The following is a 17499-nucleotide window of genomic DNA, read 5'->3' as shown; positions in this document are numbered from 1 at the left end:
ATCTTTGTTAGCAGTTGGTGCAAACTGAAGCTTGGTGTTCTTTTTTTATAAGTCTCCCAAAGAAGCTCTGGCTCAGTGTGTCCTGGCAGAAGTCCCTCAACAAGTGGTCAACTACTTCAGCACCTACAAACTTCAGCCTCCTAAGAATCCTGCTGCAAAATGAATGGGCTGAGCAGAGGAAGACTTTGTGCTTGCTTTACTTGCTGTATCTACAGACTTTGGTTCTTGATATACTTCTGTATACATGTACACATGCCTCTGTATCGTAATGTCTGTTAGCTTTTGCCTATAAATCACTTTGCCAAGTGCCTTCTAAGGGCCAAAATACTAATGGTGTTTAGATTTGATGTTGATTTGAGAGATAGTGCCTACATGGATGCATTTGATTTTGAAAAGACTGGAAAAAGAGTTTCTCTTAAGCCACCATAACAAAATTTTGACACAGATGTTTCATATTCAAACAAGTGCCACAGAATGTAAAGGCCCTCCTTGCACAACTGCTTCTTGTTTGCCACTTCAGTGCCTTTGAGCAATGCCTAGGATTCAGGGCTGTGTGAACATAAGCCAAAGAAGACATTAAAGTATATATTCTTTTATATTCTGCCTTCTCTTAAGGTAGTATGGGAATAACTAGGGTGAATCAAACTAAACCTCTAATATCCCAGAAGAAAACTACTGGCCTTTGAGGCTACTACTGTAAGGGCTGTGTGTTCCAATGTGCAATGTACTGGAAAATGGAAATTTCACATTTATTTTGGTAGGGATTTTGTTGTGGGGTTCCCCCCCATAAAACAGTCATCACTATTGATCTTTAAAGGACTTTTTGTGAAGTAGGAATTAGATTTCTAGTTTTAAAGTTTTCTCTGATTTACAGCTGTATATTCTGATGTAAAGGCAGTTCTTCAAAGTGCTACCTGTATTTACTTTTGTCATATTTTGAATCATGTTGTTTTTCCATGAGCCCACTAATGAAAACCGCCTACAAAAAACCAAATATTCCCCCTTTCTCACCCTTTAGGAATACATAAAGTCAAGTCACTCAAGCCCTAATCCTATAATCATACTGCGTTTCTTTAGGGCAAACAATTTCTGTTTTTTTTACTTGGGTTGAGTTTTCCATTCACCTTTTATACCAAATGTAAATCATGTGTTTTGCAGTTTCACATTTGAAGTGGTTTAGAGTTAGACATCCAACTTATCTCATGTGTATGGTCTGGCTGTAGTATGTAAGAACAGAATGGGTTAATGCTTAATTTAGTACACTTGGACACTCAATATTTCACCAGGTTATAGTGTATTTGCCTTTTACTTGCTGGAGCTGCTTAATGTGCTTTTGGTGGGGTTTTTTGGGTTGTTTGTTTGTTTGTTTTATACATGTACAATCCTGTCCAAAGTCTGAATTCACATTAACCTTGATGGATGAAAGCTACATCTATTGAGATTATCTTACACAAGACATACCAAATGCTTTGTAGATAATTGACATTTATCAATCAATCATGAATATTATCTCCACTCCATTTTTCTTGGTGGAAGGGGATCCTAAATACTATCAAGTAGTGGAATGCTATGGAAGAGAGTTTGTTTCATGTTAAGCCAAGCTCTTTCTTTTTTAAAAAATGTAATTCATATATTTATGTAAAAAAAAATCTGTAATCATCTTTTTACCAGTGTAGTGAAAATCTGTTACTACTTTATGTACAAATTACAATGAAGTATCATATCATATATGCAACTCAAAATATTGAGATCAAGGATATTATTTACTATAATGAACCTAAATCACACTGCTGCAAATTGACAGTGTATGATTTTGGAAGCATAAACTGTTTCACAGCTACCTGCTTCATGTACAGAGAGAACTGGATGCAGTATTAATGCTTTGTCTACATTAATTTTAGTGGATGAGTCCTACTGATAGGAGTACAGGATACTACTGAAGTTCTTCCTAGCTGTTTGCCAAAAATATAATGCTGCACCTGAGTTGTGTTACTAATTCTAAGTTGCCATGGAAGTGCATTTGAATGTGTTAGTATGTATTATCATAGTAAGTATCTGTTGCGTGTAGAAGAAAACCTGTTGTTATGTCTGTATTCTATACATAAATTCTGAGTTTCTACAGTAAAGACTTCATTATCTCTTATTAGAGAATTGCTCCCATGTTCCTCAAGCTTAGGGAGTTAAATCAATGACACCTAGTTCTCAATGTGCCCTATTCTTTGTAAATTAAATGTTTCAGACATGACTGTGGCAAGAACTGGTATAACTAGACATGTACAGCTAATGCCTGCTGAAAACTTCCAGGGTAGGCTGAAGTGATATTCTGAGTGAAGAAATGCAGCAGATTGTGAGTCAAGGAGAAGGGAAGTTACTGTGTTGTTTTGCCTTTTTTTTTTTTGTTTATTTTTACATGTAAAAATGCATTAATAGCTTGAGGGTGACAAAGCAAAATATTGTCAAAGTTTGTAAAGTGAATGTGCTCGTAGGTCACTGGCACCACCTTGTGATGAAAGAGATGTATGGCAGCCTGTCATCAGATGCTTTTTGCCGTGTAATGGTCATAATATATAAATATGTATAGCAGAGAGCTCACCTGTAACCCGAATTTTGTACTTTTATATGTATTTCAGTTCTGATGAAGTTAACTGATTTGCAATGCCTGTGCATTAAAATGATCATTTCAGTACTGTTCTGTGGTGCTTTTGTATTCAGCATATCGTGTGTAGTGCTAAATGCTGCTTTTGTGTTTCCTATGGTGAGTATGCCATGGATTTATAACATGTATTAAAGAGAGAGAAAAAATGCCTTTCCACTAAGTGATTATGACTCTGCAGCTTATTCTTCATAAAGCATCTTATATGGGCTTCTAACAAGAAGGTACTCTGCAGTTTTGACTGTGACTGTTTCATGCTCTGTACGACATTAGAGTTCTCCCATGCATGCTATTTCATACAATTATTATCCAGTTTTCCGAAACGTTTTTCCCAGAATGATGTCTACATTTTAGTTAAAGAGGCAGAGAGAGATGGTTATTTGTAGTTTTCAAATGTGTTATCCTACTCTACCCCCAGTTTCTTTACATTCAAGTGTAGTCGAGTATGAGGGACTCAATTAGGACACTAAGAGATACAGTAGACAGTGTTGCAGTGGAATGTGACGCCACATAGAGACAACTGTGATACTAGAAACAGCATCTTCTAAGTGCACCAGAGTAATTAATTTTGCTTCTTCACTAGTCAAGAATCTACAGGGTAGAATTAGTTCCTGAAAGAATTTATTACATCTTATATTTTGACCTTTCTTGTATCATTCCTTCTGGTGAAAACCATACACGTAGTTGCAATTTTGATTTGTGGAGCCTCCTTGGACCTGCCAACCCTACAAATAAATATAGGAAAATACCAGGAAAATACCCCAACAATAGAAAAGTAGGACATCACAGAAACCTAGATGAATGTTATTTATGTGTGCCCACTGTCTTCTGCACTGATACTTCACCTATTTTGTTTTGGATCTAAGGAACTCAAGAGCTGTGCATAACAGTAATCTTGCAGCCAGAACTGTCAAACTTTTCTGCAAACCTGGGCTGTTACGAGCTGTAGCAAACAGCGATTTGTGGGAAGCTCTGTCACTCCAGTGAAGCACTTGGTGCTGCAGTCTCAGCCTTTACTTTGTAATTTATGTCAGTGTGTGATTGATGAACTTAAATATGCCCACAGAGAAAACGTTTGAAATTACCTGGTAGCATTTGTCTAGGCAGAAGGGAATCAGTTCTTTTCAATGAGAGTGAGCTTGTTCACATATAAAAATGTTAAAATATGGGGAATATTTTTCCCCCTTCCATAATGCTTTGACAACTCTCTCTCAGAAAAAAAGCATGTGAAACTATATATTGTAATTCATAGATCATTACTATTCATAGAAGGTCTCATTCATGAAACAGTTCTGCAGTATTTCTAATATTGAGATTTCATTGAGACAGTCCTGGATGTGCAATAGATGAATAATTCTTTATGAAAAAATTTAAAATTTTCTCCCTCTGTTGTGATGTTCTTTTTTTTCTTACATATCAAATAACAAGTAGCATACAAATAAAGATGGTTCTCTCCACAAAGCAGTTGAACCTTCACCTCACTGCTAATGCAGCAAAACTTTCTTTTGAAAGGGACTGTGATTTTGGTCACGTCAGAGGTTTGTGGAATATGCAACATACGGAATTCAGTCATCCAGCTTTTACTTGGGCAAACTTCCCACTGATTCTGGTTAGGCTTCCAGTTTTGCCTGAGATTACAGAAGTTGAAAGCCTTTAAAGAACAGACCTACAGAATGCATAGCCTGCAGGATCATATATAACCTGCAAAGTGAGTGTCTTATTTTGGCATGGTGCCTTCCTTGCTTGGCTGGTCAGCCAAGGAGGTGTGAAGCCTGCCCTTGCCACTTCTTGCCTTGGCCTCTGCATACTGTTTTTAGGTTACAAAACTGTTCATCCAGTGGTATCTGAAAGGGGATTGAGAGAGAGAGGATATGTAAACCCATGGAAGAAAAGAAAGTAGTTGGGAGTTCAGCTTAAAACACAGCTTCAAGCTTTAGTGTAATACTGCATCTGAGACTGGTGAGTTGATGCAGAAGGTTGGCATTGTGGGAGCTCCTGCATAGGAAGCCGTATCCCCCAGCTGTGGCCCTCATAAAGGGTTGACTGGTTTACTGTAGTTCACAAGTGTGATGTAGCTAAGACATGGAAGACACAGATCTCTCTTTGTACCAGTCAAAGTCTACGATGTAGATGAGCAGTTGAAGCATTGGTTGCAACTTTGCAATGCAGAGCCAGAAAGTGTAAATCCTGCTTTTTATAAAATAACCTTTATTTTTGAAGTAGCTGGTTTAGATACCAAGAGTCTTCAGACAGCTGTATCAAGTGCTTACTTTTCAGAGAGCATACCCAACCCCTTGACAAGATCAAGCAAGTAAATGAGCAGCCCGAAGTTGTTGGTCACCTCTGGAGGGTGAACCATCTACATCTCCCATGTGAATTTGCCAAAGACAGCTGGAGCAGATGTTTGTGCTTTCAGAGGGCTGGCAATAATTCTTTAATCTGCTTCCCTCTTGTGGATTTTGGGATTTATTTTTTGACAATGGTTTTGTTATGTTGCCCTCTGTCCCAAGGTAAAACATCCCAACAGAGCACCTGCTGTCTGCTCTGAGCCACACTGGTCACAAGCCCAGGTCACCGATTAGGAGTATAAGGGGAGGAGAGAGAAACATAAGGAGCCTTAGCAACAGTAGGGCAGTGGCAAGGAAAAGGATAATTATGGGGAGGCAGAGGAGAAAACAGAAAAGAGTACTTACCAAAGTTAAGAGCAAACTGAGGAACAGGAACAGCAGTAAGAAAGCAAGGATAAAGAGGAGAGGAAAGAGGAGAAGTAGGAACAATGCAGAGTAAGAGAGAAGGGAGAGCATGGATAAAACAGGAAACAAGTCGTCGTGAAACACGATCTGAGCTGTAATTTCTAATACACCAAAAGTTCTCTCTTCAGTGTCAAGGTTAAGAATATAAATAATTTGTGCAGTTGTGCCAGGAGAGGAGGGCAAGAAGATGAGCTGGAGTAGATTTTTCTCACGCGTAGTCTCTACTTTTATATTCTGTACCCAAAAGCCAAGTCCAGCCAGCTCTCTGAATGCAGCAAAAAAAAATAGATGGAGCCACACCCCAAAGCACCATCTATTTCTTTTCTTTCTCTTTAATTTCAACTTTAAGGATCTCTCCTTCTCCTGCTCGGGGGGATGGTGTCATACTAATGATCAGAGACTCCTTACTGGTTGCTCTCTGCATAACTGCAGGCTTAGCATCTGCCTTTGGCTTTTCCTTTGGAGCAGGGGGTGCAGAGGGGACTGCAGGCTCCACAGGTTTCTTCTCCTCTTCTTTAGGCTTGGTCTGTGTTTCAGCTTGAGTTTCCTAGAAACAAGAAGTTTAATGTTTTCCAATACTGCAGAAAAAATTCGGGAAGTAGTTCTGTTCTGTGCATGCCATGGAAAGGCACAGCATGACACCTGTATTAGTGGTATAACACATGTAAATTTCTATTCACATGCTGAAAATCGATCTCTAAATGAAAAATGCAATTTCAGAATCAGAATATCAGTATAAAACCTAGGAAAGGCTTGTGGATATTCATAATATCTGTTTTCTAACTAATACAGAGGGATGAAACCAACTCATTTTGGGGCACAGAACCCTTCCTTAGGTCTTGCCTTCCTTTATACACTTACACTAATGGAGAAAGAAAGAGTGTTATGTAAATTTTGACATACTTCCCATTGCCCAAATTCCTTGGCCAGGCTTATTTGCTAATAAGTTCACAAATACACACTAAAATGAGCAGTATTTCTACTACAATCATATTGTTGTCATTCGTGTGAGCAAAGTTCTTTATTAACTTAAATGTAACTACAGCTATTTCAGCTATAAAGAAAAGAATTCTGCCACCTTTGGGTTAGTATAGAATATAGAAATGAGCAAGTTCTTATTAATGTTTCTCTGAACAGAGTATAATGTGGGAATCATTTTTCATCAGTTAAAACAGTGGCTTTCTAATAAATGCAAGATATTAGAGATCTAATCAGTTTTAGCTATGTGGGCTACATTTTATATTTTGTCTTCAAGATTTTTAACAACCAGAGATCTGACACTGAATTGGAAAGTTTGCCATGTGCCCGAGTCAGCTGGATCAGATTACTGTGTTTGGGTATTTCTGTATTTGCTGTTGTTTACATAAAATTAGAAGATCGGATGCCCTTGAGGCCTTTGTAAAATCCATTTATCCTTACTTTCTTAGAGGTTTTTTTGTTTGCTTGCTTTTTTTTTCCTTGCTTTTGTTTTTTCTGGTCTGCATAAAGTCCAGGTTCAGAAAGCTTGAGCCAAAATTCAGAATTAGTGTTTATAGAGATTAGGAAAGGTGGTTATATCTCAGCTACTGGGAGATTTTACTGTTGATTGCAGCAAGGCTAAATTTTCATCTACTCTGTTTGCCCAAGCCCTCTGAGTAGATTCTACTCTGTTTTCTGTGGCTTTACCTGAGTTTCTTGTTGTTTCTTCAGCTGCAGCAGCTTAGCAAGGCCATCTTTTCCTCTTCCTCCAAGCATTGCTTTAAACAATTTCGGAGTTTCCTGTTTCTGCCCAAAGAGACTGGCCAAGCCCCTTGGTTGTGGCACTGGTGGTCCCGGAGCAGGTTTCCCCTTCTGCTTCAGCAGCACCCTGGAGACAGAAGGGAGTAAGAACACACAGCAGTGCTGTGAAACTGAGCAAGGTTCCTGCAAAGCTGAAATACCACATTTATGCATTAAAATCTGCTGGCTCTTACTTGTTTCCCAGGTCAAGTGACAAGAGCAAAATTGGAAACAATAAAGGTTTTGCCATAGGCTCTGGTAGAGATGGAGGCAGCTGTTCAAATTTGGAGTTGCCTACCTAAATCCTGGAGTATAAACAAGAGCTGGCTCAAATTAAGGTGTCACGAAACAGATGAAAGAGTTTTATAAGGAAAGAAGAGGTGTGGAGTCTCTTATCGGGTCTTGTGGATGCAACTTCAGAGAGAATTCAGTGCTCCACCCAGACTCCAGCTGGCACTAGTGGAGGAAATTAACTAATTTCCAGCATGGCTCATCTCTCATAGACCAGGTTAGACAGTGATCCTTTTTTTTTGGTCCTCTTCAGTTGAAGAACACACTCTGGCAATATAAACACTACTGACAGATCTTGTGGCAGACTAGATTTCCACACTGGTTTGCAGCCATAATGACAAGAACTGAGAATGAATATGGAGGGTAAAGATTAGATGAAAGATCTGAGATAGAAGCAGAGGGTTCCCATGCTTTCAGTTTCCATGAGATTACTGTACAGTTTTCAAGGCCACTTTTCTATCTTTGCAAAAGCCCTGATTTAAGGCTCTTTATGAGTGAGGACTATATTTGCAGTCTGAAGTACAGTAAATCCCATACTATCATTTTCTCCAGCATCTTGTACTTTGGGAATTTCAGAAGTGAAGAGTTTACTTTTTTTAAAAAATTTCATTGCCATAAATAAAAAAGTATTCCCTAGCAGCTTGCATGGCTTTATTACACAAAAAAACCCCAAAAACAAAACAAAACAAAAAAAACACAGAGGTTATTGGGCGGGTGATAATAGAACAAATTTCTTGCTTGAATAAATCCTTTCAATTTATTTCAAGGAGCCCTTTTAAAGTGTCAGATGACCTCAAAGAACTCTAATGTAAACCTCCCAGGGCAGAACAACTGGTGACTTCATTCCAAAACTGAACATAACCCCAATCTTTATGAAAATAGTGCACAAATTTCCTCTTGCTGCCTCGTTTTGGCAGAATTTGTGGATGCTTAGACTGGTAAACAAAATACATGGCCTCCTGCACAGGGCAGGTACTGCATATCTTTCACATTAAACAGGATGTCCTGGTTTTAGTCTGGCATCTAGAGAGGTCTTTGAGCTCAGATGGGAGTGCAGATACAAAGGTGGATGATTAAGCTCCACAGTTGACAAAGGCTGTCTGGAGGAAGCAGACTTTAATGGATAGGCAGAATATACCAAGGTAGGCAAGAAAGCAGAAGACAAAGCGTGGGACAGAGAGACAGGAATAACAAGGTCATACTACTGTTTAGGTAGAAGCTGGAGAAAAGTCAGGAATTATTGATGCTGGGGATCATTTGTCCTAGCATTTGTTCCCCTTTTCCACCTGTTAATGCTGGGTTTGAAAATTGAGCAGTCAGCCCATTCTGTGTCTGGTTTCCTTGTTCCTCAGGGGCCTCAAGATACTGTTGTTTGACTACCAGGGCTGTTGCAATATGATGAATGCAGCCATTTGCTAGCACTTCCACAAAGCAAAATGTCTCTCTTGTGCTATGTTTAGTCTTCTCTGGGGGAATTTCAAATCTGGGACCAACCTTTGATAGCAATTCAAGACATCCTATGAGACTAATAGAGGTACTGAAGTATACTAATAATGACAAACTGTTTCAAATATTTGGACCTTTTACAAGGTAGCAAGGTACTCATTTTGTCATAATTTTATGACAAAACCTGAAAATACTTTGCCCTTTCAAAGCTGTGAAAATGGTCATCCTAGCAAGCTACAGCCAAGAGCAATCTTGACTTGAAATCCTGTTTCAGAATGCTTTTGGACAAAATGCACATGTATCTAATCTGTGTAGTTCCATCTTGTCAGGCCTTACTTTAAATCCATTCCTAACTGCTGGTTAAGGTTTTGGAAATGCATACAAGTCTGTGGATGCATTGAACCATATCTCTTTTGAATTAATTGCAAGAATTTTGTTGGATTTTTGAAAACCTATTCCTTAACTGATATCTGTCGTGCAGTTTCTTTCTTGATGATGTTAGAAGTCCTGGTGTGTATCTTTATCTCCTTTTTTTTTTTGTTACCTTAAATACAATGCAGAAGGCAACTACATTCAGGATTTCATTTTTCTTACCACATTTCCACAACCCTTGGCATTCCTTCCAAAACCATGCTTTCAACTAGAAACTACCAGGTAAATCTGACCTCTAACACCAAATGCATTTACAGCAGTTACTTTTCCAAGAAAGGAATGCAAGTTGTCCAGAAGTCACAGCTGTCCATCCTGCAGCTGAATGATATGATTTAAAAACTCTTATTAGGACATACTTTGCTTTCTTCATGAGAAGTTTCTCTGAGTCAGGATAGTGCACCAAGATTTCATTGAGTGTTTTCTTGTCCAGAATGAAAAGGTTGGCAAAACCATGAGCCACCACGTTGGCGGTCCTTCGATTTCCTCCACCTGCAGCTAGTAGGCTGGAATGAAAATAAACACCATCAGTCACAGCATAACTTGCCCTAGTGATGAGTCTCCTTGCTGGGGCTTCTCCATTAAAGTCATTTTAAACTCGTTTAGGGAGCTGGCTGTTCTGTCCAGTGTTCTCTAAAGGCCCTGTGCAGAGGGGATTAGAAGCTCCATCTCAGGAAGGCAAATTGTCACGTTTGGTCAGGCATATGTAGCTGCTAAGGATTGTGAAAAGTTTTGCTGCATAGAGACATTTCTGTTAAGAGAGCTCGGACTGCACTTGTTTTAGTTCTCATGTGAACTTGGCATTTCCTCAGTTTTATTGCTGAAAATTATTTGTATTAGTAGTAGAGCAGCATTATTTATAGTGAATGAATGATTCTCCTCCAAGGATTTTTCTTCCTGAGGGAGTAACTTCTGTGGGGCTCTAGTTTTTGATTTTCTCACATACCACATCTCATGTTTAAACGTAGTCAAGTTGAATGATACAGTTTAGGAAGGTCTTTCAGGCTGACAGTTACAAATGTTTCTGCCAGAAAAAGAAGGCTATTTTGTTCTGAAGGTAAGGCATTAGACCAGTTTAGCTAGCAGCAGTTGGCCAGAGGAAGGATATCTAGAGAAAAAAATTAGATGTACAAATAAAAATAAATTGTTCATCTTGCACTAAGCAATTGAATAGACTTCACTTCTCAGCTCTGCTAAGTAAGAGAATTTACATTTTGCTTAGTACTAAAATTGCTCTATTACTGCATTCAAGATCTACCCCAAATTTGTCCTTTAAAGATTTCCCAATGAATTAATATTTTTAGAGAACATTTAATATTATCTAAATTTAAAAGTTACTAATATAAGATATTCTGGACCCCAATAAACAGGAATTAAGACTCATCTGAAGTAATAATCAAAGATATAGAAATATTTGGTTTAATATTAAAGATATTTATAAAACATATTTCTAACTATTGAATCATATAGAAAATATATTTAATTTATAAAGGATAGTAGGACATCTCTACAGCTGTGCGTGCAAGGCTAGTTTTACATGCCCATAGAGTGTTTTTCTGCAACTCAAGACAGCAATCTATACATGAACTGAAGCTGAAAATGCAGTTTATCATCTCCTTTTTAAATAATTCTGTATGATTCCTCAGATAAAATAAAACTCTTTGCACAATAGGAAAAGCTGCTAAAGAAAATTGGAAACACCTTTTGAGCTCTGATGAATCACTTCTCAAAAAGTCATTGAACAATCATTTTTAGGCTTTCCTAACAGAAAGCTCATTTTATCAAGGTAGACAAGGACTAAAGAGATCAGCTTTTTCATTATGGGATGATGTGTGGTGAATCTTACAAGTAAGGCAGTCATTGCTCAAACAGAATCATCTTTGACTAAGGCCAGTGTTATGTACTTCAGCATTCAATCTGGTTTGGTTAGTGTGTAAAGAGTTACATGCTCAAACATTTTAAAACAGATACATTTGCCTTGCAGTGGTTTTTGGTAATGCAGTATCTATATTAATCACAAAATTTGCTTTTTTTACCTAACATTTTTTACTCCAATTGTGAGCCTGAAATGGTGTAATATTAGTAGAAGTTGATAACCTTAGAATTCTTATGCTAGCAAATTAAATGTCAAGCTATAAGGTTGTCAAAGTGATGACTCAGCTTTATATAACTTTATATTGTTTTTATAGCTGATCTCTGTAGGAAGCTGCTGTTAATAGAAACTGGGGAATGGCTTGTGTTGTCAGCTGAACATGCAGGGTTGTGGTGGCTCAGCTGGGCACCTGTGTGCATAGGAGGAGAACGGGTAAGTCAGGAAAGGGAAAAGGTCTGGATCTTGCTTCTGAGAAGGATGTTCAATGCCAAAGGGCAGAGCCATCAAAAAGCAGCAGCTACTACTTTTAGGGAAATCCTGGACCAAAGTACTGGAAAATGTCATCTTTCACAAAACTAAATAGTCCCTGTAATTTGGATTTTTTATATTAGGTTTGAAATTACAAAACAGCTGAAAGCTGAAGCTGAGATCAAATATTTAGAGATCCTCCTGTCAAGAATTTACATAAAATGGAGAAATGTTTCAGTTTTTCCAGACTTAACATTTTCTGATAGGAAGTAGCTCTAGTGAAATACCAGTAAATAGATGAATGAGGACATCTGGCTCAAGTGTAACTTTCTCTGGGCTAGTGAAATGTTTTTATAACTGAATTTCTCTTGTTCTGAATTGCCTTTGCTGATGGGCTCTCATTAAGGCAACAATATGTTTGCTTCTGATTCTGAAGTTATTTCCCCAAACTGATATTATCTATACAGGAAAGTTGCAATGAGGGTAAAATATTAATTGGAACTCCTATTACTTAATCCCTTTCTGTAATAATTTTCAAGGATGAAATTGGCAATGGACATGTTTGATTGTTCCTCTTGCATTGGTTTTCTAGTATAATTCAGGGAGTTTTTTGGAAATAAACACTTTTTATTTTCTTCAATTCCTTTGCTCCTGGAGGCTTTTAAGCATCATTGACATGCATTTTGAAGAGAGTGAGATTAAATAGCAAGCATCTTATAAATCATGTACCTAAACCACTCAGAAGGAAGCTGACATATTTCTCCAAACAAATCTTGAATTGGAAATCAGAAGGAAATCAACCTGATATCAGGTTATAACCACTGTGAAGTGAGAGGAAAACTTAGCTGTCCTAACAAAAGTATGATGTAATCCATTAAAGAATACTTTTCCCATTTGCCTGTGATATTCTCTATGCAGAAGACCTTGACAAAATTTATATAGAAAGGCACAATACAAACTCATTATTTTCTAGCACCTTGCCACTAGGAAGAGCATATCTCTACTGATACCCTTAGTGCATCATGTCTGCCAGTTACTGTGGTTTTTCTCAAGTTTATCCACTGCCTGACATTTTATATGCAAATTACACGTGTCTGAACGGGTTTGCTGCTGCAGTAGGTCAGTCATGAATAAAACAAGACTAAAAGTGTAGTGTTAAAGCATTGCTGAGGGTTTTGCTGGCCATATTGGCAATTATGTAAAGAGTAACACGTACTGGGAAATGAAACTTTAAAGGTCATTGTGTGGTTCTCACATAGAAACAAGAGCTCACCTGTGTTACATCAAAAGTGTAAAAATCCCTTCCTTGTTTTGAAACCAACAGTTATCATTTCTCAGTTTAAAATACCAAGTTCTCACATCAAATACCAGACAAATAAATAATTGAAAACCACATGTGGGTTACATATGGGAACTGCTTTAGCTTTTTCTTCTGTCTTTTCATTATTCAGCCCTTATTGATGAGTTCATTCTCAGTCTTCCTGCATAAATTCCAATACAGCCTTTTGTTTGGAGGCTTTGCTCAGGTAATTATATTGCCACCCAGATAAATACCTTCAAAATAACCTTCTCAAAAAGGCTGATATAATTTTGCTTTCCCACTTAATGAACAAGTTCTATAACTATGAGATATATCAGATGTTTTCCACTTGGGGTCTAAGCAAGTTCTGTACACACATCACTGGATAAACAGCAATGTTTCCCCTACTACAAAGGGAGACACTACTAGAGGACAAATGTAAACCTGATTATTGCCTTTTTATTGTAAACAGCTGATTATTGCCTTTCAAAAGGCAGATTAAAGCTACCAGCAAGAGCATTAACAATAACAGGAAGGCAGCTGGAAGAAACCAAGGATCCAGTTTATCGCAGGCAGCAGCACATTTACTTTATTATTTTTCCTTGGGCCAACCTCAGCGGGGGGGGTGCAGTGCCTGAAAACTAGCACTTGATTGGCTAACTGGGGAACGTAGCACAGAACAGTTAATGGATTTTACATACAAAGTACATGCAGAATAGAAAAACAATTCATACCCACCAGAAAAAAATTCTCATCCAGATAAATTCAGACAAAAAAAATCTGATCTATCCACCTTTTTCTTGTTTTGTATGCCTTCAAAGAACTATTTTTTAGATTGGGTTGTCTGATTTTCAGCAATTTAATCAGCTCTTAAATGAACTATTTTTAGTTGCTATTTTAGATTTTTGTATCTATTTTGTTGTAAATTAATTTTCATCTTTGCCATCTGCTGTTTTAGGGTACCTAGTCTTATTATACAGTGAAATGCATTTGGTCCTCCTGTAATGCAGACAGCATAACAGGAAGATGTGTTAAATCTTTAAAATGCTAGAGAAGAAATTTGTCTCTGCATCCCCGTGTGCATTGATCAAGACACTGGTCTCAGATCTTACCCTGTTAATCATTGATGCTTCACTTAGATTTTCCTTCACTTACAGGCATGTCCTTGCTAGTGTCCTCTTTGTTGATCCTACCCACATTCTAGCCTCCCCATGCTAGCTGTCATGCTTACCACAGAGAAGTTAAACAACCACTGATTATTTTATAAATTCTAAAAAAAACCCATTAAAAATAGTGATGCACCTACCTGATCTCCCCAAATACAGCTCCTGCTCTTAGTGTAACCAGGACTTTGGTACCATCAGGGCCTCCAAGGACTTGAACTTCACCCTGTTTGATGATGTACATCTCTCTGCCAATCTCTCCCTGGGCATACAAACATATAAAGAACCAACATTTTAGCAGTGGTTTTTGTTGTTAGAATAATACAACAGGTTCTTCTTTAAGTATCTTTTCTACTCTCTCATAGCAGAGGGTGTACCACTGCCTTATTATGAGGCAAAGCAACAATTTAGTTTTAAAAGTGAAAAAACAGCAGCAATAGAGCCAGGACTGAAAATGTATGGACTTGCACTTCCTGTCTCTTCACTTGGTCCTCCAAGCTTGCATGCAACATCTCTTTGGTGAAGTAGGGTGAGACCAACACACATCCAAGGGAAAGGTTGTTCCAGTATTCTGTACTCCACGTTGCAGCATTAATGAGATTGCTATGGCTGCTGGTCATAGAGTAGGGTAGACTTATACAAGTGAGAGGCCCTTTAGCTCTGAGTCAAGCTGTAATTAGTTGATACTTCCATTTCTCATAACCTGTCTTTGTTAAGAACTGTTTGCATCCCATTGCAGTATCAAGACATTGAATCTGTTGCTGTCCTTTATTCTCTCTGTTGTGTCGGAGTCCCAGCTGTAGTCTAAGATCCTTTCATTGTACAAACACACCAAACTACTCTTTCACCCTTCTTCACCAACAGCAGTTCTGGGACTGGTCTTTGAAGGGACATACTTGATCCTCCAGTGTATTCACAAATGTTTAACTTCTGTGCAGTGGAGTCAGTGGAGCTAGCCCAGCATTCTGGAGGAGGGTTCTATGCTTAACTCCTGGAGGGGGCAGGACCCTACTGAACTGCTAAAGACAAGTTAAGGGGTTCTGATGGTCACTTGTGTGGATGATGGGACTTGTGGGTCACTTGCCAGAACAGTAGTAGTATGGATTACTGTTCATCCCCCAAGCTTTAATTGCATCTGGCTTTGCCCTGTGTTTACATGCCCTCTGGAAAGAGACTTGGGCTCACTAGTCAGAAGCTGAGCTGTGTACTTGTGAACTACCTGTCTGGCCAGGTTTAAGCCCAAATGCTGAGATAAGATAGGTATCTTTGCTAAGAGACAGTATGACAGCACTCAGCTGGAAACCTGGAGATGGCTCAGAGCTGTGAGGGAAGGTAGAGCAGATCCTGCTGGAAGGAACTTTATGGGATGCAGTGTTACTTTCTACATTCTTAGATAATTCTACTTAAGCATGTCTGAGTCCACAAATGAAGCACAGAAAAAACATCATAGACTGAAATCTGTAGTCTGGGTTTGTATGTATAGAAGTATAAAAACATTAAGTTTGATCCATTTTAATTATTAAAATTTCATGAGGTATCATTAGATAAGACATATTTGCATTAAATACTTTCCCATATTACTATAATTTCATGGTTTGCAATGTAAGTAATAAAATCCATATTTTCTTGTTCTAGATTGAAATTTGAGAACATATTTGTTGTCATTACATAGAGTAGCTTAATTAATTTTATGCTTTCTAATTCAGTCAGGATTAATTTTATTTAAAGGACATTGTTGACCGATATCTGAACTCTTTTTCTGACATACATAATATAATTCTTATTTGAATAAGACAAGAATGCTTACCTTTTTGCAGACAAAGTCACCAGGTAAATATACAATGGATTTCAACCTTAGCAGCATGTCATATATCATCTGGGTATCACAGCCCTGTTAAAATAGAGTTGATCACTCTGCTTATTCAGTATTAAAAGTGACTATTAGTGCCTCAAAAGCCAACAATACAGGAATGACCTGGGGATTCCATAAGTGGAATGCAAACTCAAAACATCATAAAGGTCAGCCATTGGAACTGAGAAAGGACTGAAAGAGTTGTTATTTCAAATACTTTTGAAGTTCTCTACGGATTGAACGTATTTTCTTTTTTTTTTTTTTTTTTTTTTTTTATAGAATGAGTTTCTGTACACCTGGATTTTCTGAAGAAGCTCAGTGTTATGTTCAGAGCTTTATGTGTCTTTTATGGGATCTTTTCCTTAAACTGATCCAGGGGAAAAGAACAGATCCTGTCAAATGCTCTTGTGAATCTAGGAATTCCATGTCTTCAGCACACATAGAAAAAAGTGTACAGCGATGTAATTTTTATAAAGGTGTATCATGTGATTTCTTGCAAATATCCTAACAAGAAATTTTTCTGTGAGCACTTCTAAAAACTCTGAGTCTCCTTGCTTTTGACCCAGAAACCCAATTTTAAGTACACATTTAAATGGTAGCTCTGGAAAACTACCATGGTAAGTAAAGAGAAAGCTCCTTAGCACAAAAACTCACTATGATGCAGCTTTCTCTACACTAGTGTTACATTGTCAGAAAACATAGCATACTTGATCTCTCAGGCAGACCTGGGTGGCTACAGCAAGGTAGACTGTATCAAAAATTAGATTATTCTACCTGTCTGACTCGAGATTAGTTATACTCTGAACTCACTCACAGCCTGACCACACCATCAGCTATAGGATGTTGTCATAACAGGACTTTATTTTAATCTCATTTTCTTTCTTTAAAGATGACTGCCTTGACACAAAAGAAATCCAGATGCAGGCACTTGGGTTTGTTTTGATGTCTCCATTCACTGAGACATTTCTTTGACTTATTTTGCCTTGAATAACAACAAACATGTACTTAAGTGTTGCAAGATGCACAGAACAAGGTTTCTTTATGGAATACCACATATTTCTGCATTCTCCTGTAAAACTACTTGCTTTGAATAAGTCCACTTTGTTGACAATGGCGAAGTTCACATCAATTGCAACGGCTAACTGCATTTTGGTTGGCATTTGCTCCAGTAATTCTGATTCATCTGAAAAAAAGAAAAAAAAAGACAAATTAAGGAATGTCCTCAAAAATGAGCAAAAATAATTTAATGGAGTTATTCTAACACTTATGAGTTCAAGTTAGGAAGCAGCTAACATGCTTTTACTAAGATGCTTAATAAATCTTGTCTAAAATTATTACCAAAACATTGTATTAATGAACAGAATTTGTGAAGTAGTAAGAATCAAATTGCTTTGTAGTTTCTTTCTTTTCCAAACTAAGTTGAGCAGCCTCCTCTCACTTCCCACATGCAATTCAGAAAAGGAGAGATGTGAATTTCACCCTGTATCTGTATCTGTATCTGTATCTGTATCTG

The 17499-nt window shown here is 37.8% G+C and overlaps 2 protein-coding genes across 6 annotated transcripts in view; one reads left to right on the top strand and one right to left on the bottom strand.

Moving 5' to 3' along the window:
* Nucleotides 1–2687, top strand: part of CPNE3 (copine 3) — a 29256-nt gene extending 26569 nt beyond the window's left edge. For all 5 annotated transcript variants that reach the window (XM_063391674.1, XM_063391695.1, XM_063391689.1 and 2 more), the window contains one exon: nt 53–2687. In XM_063391674.1, the coding sequence (XP_063247744.1) occupies nt 53–163 (111 nt within the window). In that variant the 3' untranslated portion in view covers nt 164–2687. The remainder of the gene's footprint in view (nt 1–52) is intronic.
* A 2198-nt stretch (nt 2688–4885) lies between these two features.
* CNGB3 (cyclic nucleotide gated channel subunit beta 3) overlaps nt 4886–17499 on the bottom strand; it is a 61731-nt gene continuing 49117 nt past the window's right edge. Inside the window, exons 13-18 of the mRNA XM_063391614.1 lie at nt 17072–17169; nt 15942–16025; nt 14278–14396; nt 9690–9836; nt 7072–7252; nt 4886–5953 (exon numbers count right to left, since the gene is read on the bottom strand). Coding sequence (XP_063247684.1) covers nt 5720–5953; nt 7072–7252; nt 9690–9836; nt 14278–14396; nt 15942–16025; nt 17072–17169 — 863 coding nt within the window. The 3' untranslated portion in view covers nt 4886–5719. The remainder of the gene's footprint in view (nt 5954–7071; nt 7253–9689; nt 9837–14277; nt 14397–15941; nt 16026–17071; nt 17170–17499) is intronic.

Source organism: Prinia subflava, chromosome 1, assembly GCF_021018805.1.
Source record: "Prinia subflava isolate CZ2003 ecotype Zambia chromosome 1, Cam_Psub_1.2, whole genome shotgun sequence".
Lineage (NCBI taxonomy): Eukaryota > Metazoa > Chordata > Aves > Passeriformes > Cisticolidae > Prinia > Prinia subflava.
This window is presented reverse-complemented; position numbering and strand designations above follow the sequence as displayed.